The sequence below is a fragment of the Leucoraja erinacea genome, chromosome 28, assembly GCF_028641065.1.
Source record: "Leucoraja erinacea ecotype New England chromosome 28, Leri_hhj_1, whole genome shotgun sequence".
Classification (NCBI taxonomy): Eukaryota; Metazoa; Chordata; class Chondrichthyes; order Rajiformes; family Rajidae; genus Leucoraja; species Leucoraja erinaceus.
Window position 1 is genome coordinate 18,563,207 of NC_073404.1, and position 12,225 is coordinate 18,575,431.

The 12,225-nt window shown below is 38.7% G+C and overlaps 1 protein-coding gene across 4 annotated transcripts in view; it reads right to left on the reverse strand.

Moving 5' to 3' along the window:
* Positions 1–609: 609 nt before the first annotated feature.
* lig3 (ligase III, DNA, ATP-dependent) overlaps positions 610–12,225 on the reverse strand; it is a 37,004-nt gene continuing 25,388 nt past the window's right edge. For 3 of the 4 annotated variants that reach the window (XM_055657941.1, XM_055657939.1, XM_055657942.1), the window contains exons 13-21: positions 11,220–11,297; positions 9,053–9,176; positions 7,825–7,967; positions 7,646–7,720; positions 7,047–7,193; positions 6,226–6,403; positions 5,131–5,222; positions 3,275–3,346; positions 610–2,288 (exon numbers count right to left, since the gene is read on the reverse strand). In XM_055657941.1, the coding sequence (XP_055513916.1) occupies positions 2,055–2,288; positions 3,275–3,346; positions 5,131–5,222; positions 6,226–6,403; positions 7,047–7,193; positions 7,646–7,720; positions 7,825–7,967; positions 9,053–9,176; positions 11,220–11,297 (1,143 nt within the window). In that variant the 3' untranslated portion in view covers positions 610–2,054. The remainder of the gene's footprint in view (positions 2,289–3,274; positions 3,347–5,130; positions 5,223–6,225; positions 6,404–7,046; positions 7,194–7,645; positions 7,721–7,824; positions 7,968–9,052; positions 9,177–11,219; positions 11,298–12,225) is intronic. The other variant, XM_055657940.1, reaches the window with a different exon arrangement.

Sequence of the window (12,225 nt, forward strand, 5' to 3'; positions counted from 1 at the left end):
CCATCCCAAAATGTTCACGAGACGGTGATGATGATCTGTCTTCTTGAAACCCTGCAGAATATCTGCGAGAGTACTCCCATTCACCAGTTCTCCTCCTCCCTCTTGGTCACGAACCTCTTGACTTAACCCACCCAATAGTGAAAAACTCGATAAACCTGGTTATCCTTCATTTCCCAAATATTTCAAATCACAATAGAATGCCCAACAGACAATTGTTAATTATTCTGATTTCCAACAACTCTAATGTTAAGTTGTATTAATTTGCTTTTCTTTTTCTTCCCCATTTCTCTCCCTTTCACAGGAGTACCACCAAGAAGAGATACAGAACCTCTGAGGAGCCAAGTCCAAAGTAAAATGCCAATTTGCATTCATGTTTCCCATCCCTATCACCTTCCTTATTAAATTACAGACAGATGGCATAAATCTGCTTTTTTTTTTTTTTTTTTTTTTATAAAGTAGATCATTTACTGATATGTCAGCATGAATTGTTAATAATGTATTGATCTACAGAACAATTCAGAAGCTGGCAAAAAGTGTTTAAATTACTTCTAAATACATTTTCAATGCATCATAGTTAGTAAATAAACACACAATTCATATTGAGTCACATGAAACATTGCCATTTTATAAACTCTTTAAACAGAAATCAAAGCTAAACGAAAGATTTATTTTCCATGAATTCTCTTTCCACAACTTTCGATAACTTGCCAAGCTGTGAGCTGGGAAGAGGTTGGGGAGGAGAAAATATAAAGCCCAAAGATTAGGTTAGGGAAAAGAAAATCCAAATTGTTTGCAGAGATTTGAGCAAATCACTGATGGGTAATGCAACTTTATTATGGAAACATCAGCAGCATCCCAAACCCTCACCTATTCACTTTACATAAATGTGCTTTTACTTTTAAACATATAGCAGTCTCTACAAAGAATTTAAAAAGCTAAAGAGGAAGTGGAGAAATTTTATGCAAGCCTTCCTCTTTGACAGGTAGCGCAGCACACTCTCATAAGAGCTTTGTCCAAATGGCCGTACCCGAGGCACCTTGATGCCAATTCATCATGGATGCTAGAAGATCACCACAAGAACATGTGTGTAACATTCACAGGGGATAATGAGAGAATGGCTGCAGAGGGCCATGGTCTCATGATTTTGCCAAAACATAACCACCCCATCCAATATTTAGCTGAGAACAGCCAATTCAACGCAGACACATTATTTTACCTGTATGTCTCAGTAACATACCAATAATGCAGTTATAGGGCATGTCATCAGGGGAAAAAGGGGGAAATGTACCTTTGTTTCACCTGAAACCTTTGTCCTCTGCAAATTTTGCACCAAAAATCCTGTACCAAAATGCTACAAAAACTTAGGAATCAAGAGGTTAGGTTCGAGGGAAACATGTCTGCAAGAATTATGCCGGGGTTGAAATAAAATTATAAACATTCTGGAAAAAAACTCAGATCAGGAGAAGTAGTCAATACTGCAGATCTACAAAGGGTCACAGATCCATAACATTTCTTTTTCCGTAGATACTACCAGATTTTTTTAACATTTTGTTTTTGTTTCCGATTTCGAGCATCTGTGAATTTCATTTTTAAACCGATGAACTATAAATTTCAATCGCATTAAAAACAAATTGAATAATTTTATTATTTGAAGAAAGTCATCGTGACTCCAGGTTGAACACCAATCATAGTTATTCAAGAAGTTGTCTTTTCACAAGGGGGTCTGCAACTTAGCTTCCTATTAGGTCTGTGGATTGGAATGCACATTTCCATGGCCTCAAAGAAAATCAGATATAGCACCACAGTGCAGAAACTGTTATGTATGTTGGAAACATGAGCATTAAAAACACACTTGCAGCACCTCTTTCCATACGTCTTCTTACTACAAAAGTCTAGAATCGTATTTACATGACACCAAGGACAGAATTTCAGTCTGCAATCTCATTCATCCCCACGATATAGAAGATTACAAATCTCAAATCTCTCAGTTATCTCAGTTCACCTCAGATTTAAGAGTTTTATCCTTTTGCTTCGTTGTGAAGAATGCATCCTTTTCAGAATGGTGGAACCAGCCGCCTTTTCTTGATGCACGCCCATATCCAATTCACAGAGACACGTTTGGCACATGTGTTATCCTCTACTTCACCAATCAGATGTGTTGCTGTGGCTACATCATACTCTTTAATCAGATCACCATCATATGCAATGAAATACCGCCGAATTCTGTCGAAGTCTTGCACAGATGCAGGCAAATAAAGTTTTACCCCTGTAAATATGTCCAGCAAGGTCTGAGAAAAATAAAAATATTTATTTTAAAAAGTGTTGCAGCAGATCTGTCTCTTTTAAGGTGGGGTTTTTTTTAAGGTGCAAAAATTTGTCTTGGCTACAAATAGGCATCATAAAATTTAAACTATTATTACAGATAGCTAAAGTATTTAAGCTAACTGACTTTTGCGTTGTCTTATCAGTACCATTTATTAACAGACAATGATTAGGATCAGAGGCAGCAGCAGCATCATTGATACCAGTAGATTTGTCGGTCCTAGTTCTTCGTGCCAAAAGTTGATATCTTTTGGCAGATATTTGACTGTGGAACTTTGCCTTCTTGTTTTCTTTATTATGAAATATAAAGCCATATGAAATTCCATTTGAAACTAAACACATCATTCATTGTGAAGTGAGTATCCACATTCAAGGTGGAAATTTCATTTTCATATTTGTTTTATTAGAGGTGCTGCAAATTATTAATGTTCTATTATCATTGATAATACTATTACTGATGTTCACCGTGGATGTTCACCATCCCGGCTCGGGTCTCAGGAATTATTCTTTTGAACGCTATTTAAATACAGATACCCAAATCTTTCAAAGATATTTGTATCTATAGGATCAAAGAAAGAGAATTAGCTTATTTGTCTCCAAGTCATTTAGTCCATCAGATCAATTTTAATTTTAATGCCATTTATGCTTCCTCCTGACCCATGGTCCAGCAAAAAAATTTGAAATATTAAGCAAAGATATAATTCTGTGAGCATGCTCTATGCTTCTGCAACCTTTTGCATTAAGATGTTTTTTCTATCCGGAAGGGTCAGTCTTGGATTTTTCTGTCTTCCTGCTCGAAGAACCAAACAAAAAATCAACTAATTTTGTTCCAACCGAAAGTGATGAGAAACACCCTTGAAATCACTGTGTAAGGTTTGCTGAATTAAAGCCGAAGGAATCTGATGAATGCTGCAAATCGTTTTGCAAAATAATAATAACAGCAATAAAGTACCTGATTAGGAGATGGCAGAGATGGACTGGAAAGCAAAGAGCCATTACTCTTTTCATTTACAGGAGATTTGATCTGTTTAAAGAAAAAAAAAAAAAGCCAAGTTAAAACAGACACAAGGATCACTTCCATTTACGTTTTGGGCAAACGCAGACAGGTGCAGTGCATTTTGACATTTATTTTACATGATATGGTTTATTAATAGTTTGGCAAGATTTCAACAAGAGTAAATCATGGATGCCTTGCATCCATGTCCAACATAAAGAGCTCTTTATCTTGTTAAGAACTTGAGAGGTTGTACATTTTTGCATAAGCTAGAGAGGCTTTTAATAATATAAGAAAGGTTAACTCAGGTTTTCTCTTTTAATTATGTTATTGATGCCACTGTAGTGAATGCCTCACTTAAAATTGCCAAAGTTGCCAATATATCTGCCGGAAGATTTTACTGTCTAATTAATTCATCTCCATGTGCCATTTGCTTTATCAGGGTCTCATCATTAAGCAAACTCTTTAAGTGGTCTATCTTGCTTGTAATAACATCGTTTAAACCAATCCTTCAATTCTTTTTGGCTAAATGGTGTTTGGTATTCTCGCCAAGCCACACTTTCATCTCATCCAAATTTCCCACCTATAGTTATGGCTAGGAATGGGACCCTGTCCCTCTCCGCACACAAGTCACCAAGAGACACGCCAAACTGTAGTTCAGGGAGCAAACTGCTTATCATCACTAGAACACAAAACTCAGTTACTCACTGGATAACTGGAGATTTGGTCACCATGTTATAGGAAAGATATTGCCAAGCTGGAAAGGGTGCAGAGGTTTATGAAAATGTTGCCAGGACTCGAGGGCCTGAGCAGGCTAGGACTTTATTCTTCGGAGCACAGGAGGGTGATTCTCATCAAAATCATGACAGGAATAGATTGGGTCTTTTGCCCAGAGTGAAATTGAGAACCTGAGGACATAGGTTTAAGGCGAGGGGGAAAAGATTTAATAGGAACCTGAGGAATAATGGGTTTTTTTTTTACACACAAAGGTTGAGGGGCGTATGGGACGAGTTGCTGGACATACTATTGCAACACTTAGACAGGTACATGGATAAGATTTGTTTTGAGAGAGATATGGGCCAAACGCAGACAGGTTGGACTAGTGTTGATGGAGTACTTTGGTCGGAGTGGGAATGTTGGACCGAAAGGCCTGTTTCCACGCCGCATGACACAATAACTAACGTCACTAAACCATAAGGGCAGACTTAAAAAAACAAAACAACTAGAGAACTTTCTCATACAACCGCAGGAACTGTCCTTTTACTTTTCCACCAGCCAGAGACCACGAGGTAATGGGACAGTTGCTGTGTTTTCTGCTGTTGCATTGGAAAGTTCTTTGAGAAGTGGGCCGGGGGGGGGGGGGGGGAAATGTTAAAAAAAAAGTCACTCATTTCAAATTGGCAAAAGCAGCTCAAACAACTTCTGCCATTTGTTGCTCCAAAGGAAAGTACACCAATTTCTCAAACAGTACTACAGAAGTCAAAGATCAGCAATATAAACAGAACATATTCAGGATGCCAGGCAGCATCTTTCATGACAGGTACAGAGTCAACCCATTTGGGTTAATGACTTTCATCAGAATTGGAACAGCATATTGAGCAAAAACAGCATTTATTTTTCCCTTCACAGATAGTACCTGACCTGGTGAGTATTTGTAGCAGTTTTAACAAATAGTTTGAAAATTGGGTCTTCAAAATGTGGGATCACAGGCAATGCCCATTAGCCCGACAAAGCACCAATGTTAATCTAGAGGGGGGGGGGGGGAACAAACCACCAAATAATGTGAACATTTGAGGCAGTAAAATGGGCATCACCTTCTTTCCGTTCCGCTCCATTGCCGGCAATTTTCTCTTCAACGTCTTTCTCGTTGAACTTTCAGGTGGTGATTTTTGAGAAGTTCTGTTTCCTACAACAGTTTAGGCATATTAGTATTCTTGCTGAAACAAAGTTAGAAGTCTGCACAAATATTCAAGTAAATACCAGTTTTTCAAAACTGGTTGTAAATCAGAACCATTTAATTTACTACTTGCTTCCATTGCATACTTCTACTGGGTGGCATAATCATTATTTTCATGTCAAGGAAAGAGCTTTATTTTCTTAATCTCAGTAATAAAATGGCGGTGTGCGTCTAACATTTATGTCTTTGGTGGTACCAAGGGAGATAAAGGAAGGACAAGTAGAAACCCCAGGCAAACTAAAAAGATCCAGAGGGTAATGTTTGTTGAGCAACAGGCGAGCTTGTCCAGGTGTTCTGCCAATATTATTCCTCTACGAAAACAATGAAAACCCATGAACCTATTAATTCCATTAGTGTTTGTGAAATCCTGTAAATTTAAACTGACTGCCATGACAATAAGTGTGAAGCATCACATGATATTAACAGGCCTGAAACATTATGTAAATGCACATTCTTTTATATATTAAAAAAAAAACATACTTCCAATATCTGCTTGAATCTCCAATTGGCCAGAGTAAATCAGAGGGAGGGCTACATGCCGAATTAGCTAAAAAGGAACCAAGCTAATTTCACAAAGGGCAAATCTGTGTGGAACTTACACATTCTCCCTATGACATGGGTGTCCTCTAGGGGCTCCAGTTTCCTTCCACATGTCAAGGTACAATGGTTAGAAGATTAATTAGCAAATGTAGGTGTCTCTAGTGTACTAGAATCTGGGGGAGGTTGATAGGAATGTGGGAAAAATAAAACTAAATTAGTGTTGGGTTGGAGAAACATGTGCTTGGTCAGCACAGACCTGTTGGGATGAAGAGCCCGTTCCTATGCAGCACGACACTGCAAGAAAATATCTTTCTGCACACAAATCTACTCAATCCAAACCACTGTTCCAGAGCCAGAAATGATTTAAGCTTCTCTTCAAGTACCACACATTTAAAATTGAATATTTCCTCACCTCCTTCGCTCTTACTTTTCTTTGCAGGCAATTTGGAGGAAGTGTTTGAACCATGTGGGGTCTGTTTCGATGTCATATCAGAGGCACCAGAACCACCCGAGGGCCATTCATCATCATCTTTCTCAGGAACTACCACAATATCAGCACCTTCATTCATTTTAGAAGCTCTGTACAAGTCCTGAAAGATATGAAGATTTAATCAATGGATTAAGATTAATGAAGAACATTAGTCGTTAAAATAAAATGCAGAAGATAGCGTTAACAGGAATTAAAATAGAGCCAAAAGCAAAGTGCTGAACTGTCAACCATCCCTTTGCCTTCAGAGATACTGCTATGGTTCCTCCAGCACTTTCTTTTTGTTCCAGATTCTGAAATTTGCAGTCACTTGCATCTCCATTAAACTGGAGCCAACTGCATCTAATGCTGCTTTTACATAGGATAGCAGAATACACAGGTAGGTAGCCGGTCTGAGATTCCCATTGCTGAACACAGAACATAACCTGCCATCACTAGAGAATTTCCAACCTAAATGTACAAGCCAACCTTTCATCCATATGTAAAGAGTAATCCACACCCTGTCACCAAACCACAGCAAACCTCACTGTCCTGCCCGCACCATCTTGCATGCAAAGAAATGGCAAATGATTTGAAAAAGCCAGAGTCCCTTTCTCAAGCCCACTCGTATTCATCGTAGTCCAGCACTGGTCCAAAACTTGCTCGGACCTTGCACACAAACACATGCCTTGGATGATTAGTCTTCACATCAGTCTGAGACTCCGTAATAAAACACACTATACTGGTCCACCTGAAAGGTTATGTACCTTGAGTTGAGGAAGGTTTGTTGCTGTTTCCCAGTCTTTATCGTCACGGATTCGGGTGCATCGTGGGAATCGGATTGATATCCCATCTGCAGAATGGGCCTCCGATTTTGAGAATTCTGCTCCAGTGATTTCCCAAACTGGTGCTTTCTGAGAAACAAAGTAAGAGAAAGAGAAAAAAAAAAAAGCAGAAAGTAAACACACTCACACACCAGAGAGATACAAACCAGAATGTCATGGAATTCTTACGAATCTGCCTGGAGGGTAAGAAATTCATAGAGTCAGTTATGGAATCCTACAACGTGGAAACAGGCCCTTTGTCCCATCTTCTCCACGCCAACCAACATGCCCCATCTACACTAGTCCCATCTGCTTGTGTTTGGCCCATATCCCTCTAAACCCATCCTATTCATGTACCTGACCAAATGTTTTTTGAACGTTGTGATAGCATTTCCTCAGAGGGAAATTTGCCGAGTGAATGAAAGAAACACAGATGCCTCATCCAATGCTGGCAAATTAAGGAAAATCTCGTTACAGCCAATTAATTGGATTGAGAAGATTTGTGTGCAGAAACATATTTTCTTGGTAGCTTGGAAACTGACCTTTGGGTCTCGAACAATGAAGTCAGGAATGTAGTTCTTGGTGACATTTAGCCAACTTGGCACCTTGCTTGGATCCTGCAGCAACAGAATATTTATTTAAAGTTATAGCAAGAACGAATGATTTTATTTAATGCTTAAATCTTTCTAAAACAGTGCGAGCAATGGAAATGTCACATTACCTTGCTTATTTTCACCATGTCGAGTTCATTCTGTAATCGGGCCAGAGTTGCATCATCGTGGCCACCTCCACACTTGGTCACTGTGCACCACCGTGAAGTGTTCGGATTAAAGCAGCCCATCAAGAAGATAGACATCATCCCACCTGAAACAAATCCAAGGAAGCCACAAATTCCATAGATCTTCATCCACCCACATACCTAAGCAATATCATAAATTAAGAAAACAGAGGCTGAAATCCTACCTCAGTATCGATTGACTATGACAATGAAATATTTACAATACGCTGTACTGATTTTCACCATTTGCCTGCAATAGGACACAATGTCACTCTGCATCTCCAGAATGCTGGCAAGATACTTTTATAAGGACAAGGCTGAAGAAATAGAGCCTTGTGAAGGCATTACAAAAGTTGATAAGCCAGAAAAAGGAGCCGCAAGGTCTCATTATGTAGTGATTCGGTCTTATTTCTTTCTGGCATTATTTCAGATTTCCAGTATCTGCAGTTTGTTATTTTACAGATGGAATCACAATTGACAAGAGATTGGAGCGGATAATGGCAAGAATGTATCTATTACCTAAAATAAGCTTTAAAGTGTCTACCAAATTTTGATATCATTCCACTTGGCCAGAACCAAGACAAAAACAACCAAGCTCTTATTTGGTAAACTTAACTCAAGTGCTACAATTTGCTTGGCAAAGTCATTATCACCGGCTAAACCAAACACACTATGTTTTGCTTAAAGTCTCAGGTTTGCAAATTTATACCCAGACCTTGTGGTGCTGCCAAAATTCATTCTTCCATTCCAAATTCACAGGCTTGTGATAAATACAGTTATTGTTTCTCGATACCATACTGGATGCAAGAGTTTTTGAATGTTGAGTAATGTTAGTGAAAGTTGAATTTAGTGGTGTCGCTGGGTCTACCACCAGAATTGTACCCTCAAGCCCAAGAATGCAAAATAGTCAATGGGACTGCCCTCCAATCTAGATCAAGAGTTTTGTTATTGAGGGCTTGTTAGAATTAGAAAACTGAAGGAAAACACCCATTTTGGATGGACCTGATCTGATGGCACCATCAGTTTGTCTAAAATTATTTGGTTACAAAAATAATAAAGCAGACACACAACTGTTTAACATCTCAGAATATCCTTAACCCGCCTAACATTACAATAAAAAAAAGTTTTTATGCATGTCGAAATATCTTATTTCACGCAATAAAGCCATTACCTTTATTCCCTTGTCCATAGAATGCTCCCAGCACAACAAGGTCTGCAGAATCAGCCATCGCACCTTCATTGAGATAGTCTTTTTTTACTTTTAGCCAGTGCCGTTTGCCTGGTTCATAGAGACTCTAAACATATGAAAAAAGAGGCTCAATAGCCCTTATATCGGATAGCTACAAGTGTTAATATTTCAAAACAGGTACCAATTTTTAACTTTTAGTTAAAAACCTCTCCAGTGAAACATGTTTAGTACATTAGAGGCACTACAGCTATCATGCCAGCAGCTGCACTTCCACTAAAATAGCAGGGATCAATTCATTCACAGAATTTCATTACTGAACATTTAAATTACAATTTCATTTTATAATAGAACTCTATCCCCTGGCCATTTCTCAGACTCTTCCTTTACTCTGTTAAATACACATCAGATAATGATTGTGAATATACATTAGGCAAATGATTGCAAAAGAAAGGGGGAAAAGTTCTTAATGTCATCATGACCAGTGCTCAAAGTAGAAATATCAGGAAGGCGAATTGCAAACAGCAGAGGGAAATACGGCCCTTTAAGCCCACTCATTGATATGACTACTAAACCTGTGTAGAAAATCAGCAGCAAACCCAGCCTTACAGATGGTGACAGGGTGGATGGGGAAGTTGAACAAATCTGACTCTCCAATCTGACATTCCACCATTCATTAAGACCTGTGCCTTGGCCAATCTAATTCCCATATCCTAAAATTACTCGGTCTCCAAATACCTACCATTCTCACCTTTGTATAATAGAAGTTGAGGGCCTAGAAAGCGGCCTTCTGTTCCTTTACGCCCATGCTTGCCAAAATAGAGCCATCTGCATTACTCCTACTATCTAGCTCTGCCGATAACCTGGGACTCTTCACACGTCAATCCAAATATCTTTTAAATGTTACGTAGGATTCTGTCTCCATCCTTTCAGGCGGCAAGTTCCACAGGCACCACTACTCTTTGCATGGAGAGATTTTTCTCAACTGCAGTGTAATTTTTCCATTAATACATACACTAAACCTTTGTTCTAACATACCATAAGGGTGAGGAAATAGTGTCCGTTATTGCCAATTGTCCGCTATAACTAAGTAAGTGGGGCGGGTAGAGCGGATAAAATGACAGACCGACTGGATTAAGCAGTAGCAGGTGGGAGGGGAGGGAGGCCCTCGAAAGCCCTGTCCCCAGGTCCTACAACGTGAGCCTCAACAACAGCCTCAAACAGACCATTCGGTGGGTGGAGAAGGTGCACCGTGCGAGCCAGAGGTGGTGTTGGAAGCTAGGGGCTGTAAGCGGAGGGGAGGAGGTGGGAATTGCGTTGGCAGGTCCGTACGCTATAACCAAAACACGTTATAAAGGGGTCTTGGTTCTTGGTCCTCCAAAATATTCCAAATGGAATTTAAACTGGAGGTGGTGGAGGGAGGACTTAAGCCAGAAAGGGTTATTGGGAAGAAAGAGCTACTTTAAATTTAGTTGCATCTGGTTGGGTAACTATAGTTGGGTGGAGATTATCCCACGCTTTAATTGTGCGTGGGAAGAACAAATTGCTGTACACATCTGTCTTTGTAGCTGGGATCACAAATTGGATCGAACTGCTCCTAATTGGTTTGGGTTTGGTGTAGGTCTTGTAATCTATGTCGAGCTGACCATTTAACATTTTGTAAAAACAGGTCAAGCTTCACGTCTGTCTTGGAGAGGGTTTCACCCCAGAGAATTCAGAAGTTCGTTTCTCTCTCTCTCTCTCTCTCTCTCTCTCTCTCTCTCTCTCTCAGAGGTGTTAGTAACAAATCGGGTCCATTAAAACGAAGGGCTTGCTGTATATATAATTTCTCTGTTTATCAATGTATTGGGTGAGGTAAATAGGTTTGCTGTACATTCATAACCTGGACATACAGAGCATGTTTAAAGTCTGCAACTGACATGAAACTCAAATGGGATAAACAGGAGAGGTGTGCACCTGGAAACAAGTATAAATGACAGCCTCTCTAGTAAAACAATCTGAAAATAAATAATACTCTCATTCAATTAACAATGCAGAATAGATGTCACTATCTGCATATAAACACCTCCATGGTGTTGACATCATAGTCCATAGTACACTCAGTTCCAACATTATACAAGAGAACAGAGTTTTCAGAGAAAGAAAATCTCACCTTAAGGTCTTTCAGTACTAGTCCTTCTAATCCCTCTTTGATAACTCTATTGATCATTTCTCCCAGATCGGAGGCCCTCTGACAAAAAACAGATTAAAAGATAAACTTAGTCAGTAAAAGTCCTACTCATTTACAAAATAAGATAAAACAGTGAAAACATGTTTTTTTTCTCCAGATACTCTTGTCAGGGAACATCTGTGGTGGAAGGACACTAACCAGTATCCTTCACTCCGTTTTATTTTCCAAAGATATTGACCTGCCAAGTATTTCTGGCATTTTCCGTTTTCTAGATTTTCAATCACAAACTCAGATAAATCTTGGAATTAATTTTTCAATACTGCTTCTGATAGCAAATTTGCTTGATTTGAAATGTCCTAAAGAGTTAAACAGGTTACACTACATGAAGAGGGAATTGATTGCAACACAACAATTATGTTGTGGAAAAATGTACCCAAAATTGTATGTCAATTATTTAACACGAAGCCCTAATCTCTAGAACTGTGATGCTGCAGACCTATAGAATTAAAAATATCTATTAAGATAAACTATGTATATCATCAGACATGTAATGAGATTCATTCAATAAAGTGAAAGTTCATATATAACCAATGGGATAGCTAACAGAAGTTTGATTAAAATTAACCTTCAGGATTTAGCTGCTTTGCTAATTACAGCATTCATTATATATGTAACATATATAGATTTTTTTTTGGTTATTATTTTTCATTCAAAATAATCCAATTTAAACATACCAGTTTCCTAGGAGTGATGTAGCTTTTAGAAACATGCTACCACTCAGTTATATCGGAAGGGACTAATGGAAAGAACAACAAAATCAAATGGCAATCCAATGGAAGGAATCAACAATTTACATTTTTTTCAAGTCTTGAGGAGATAAGGAGGAATTTCTTTAGTCAGAATGTGGTGAATCTGTGGAATTCTTTGTCACAGAACACTGAAGAGGCCAAGTCAATGGATATTTTTAAGGCAGAGATAGACAGATTCT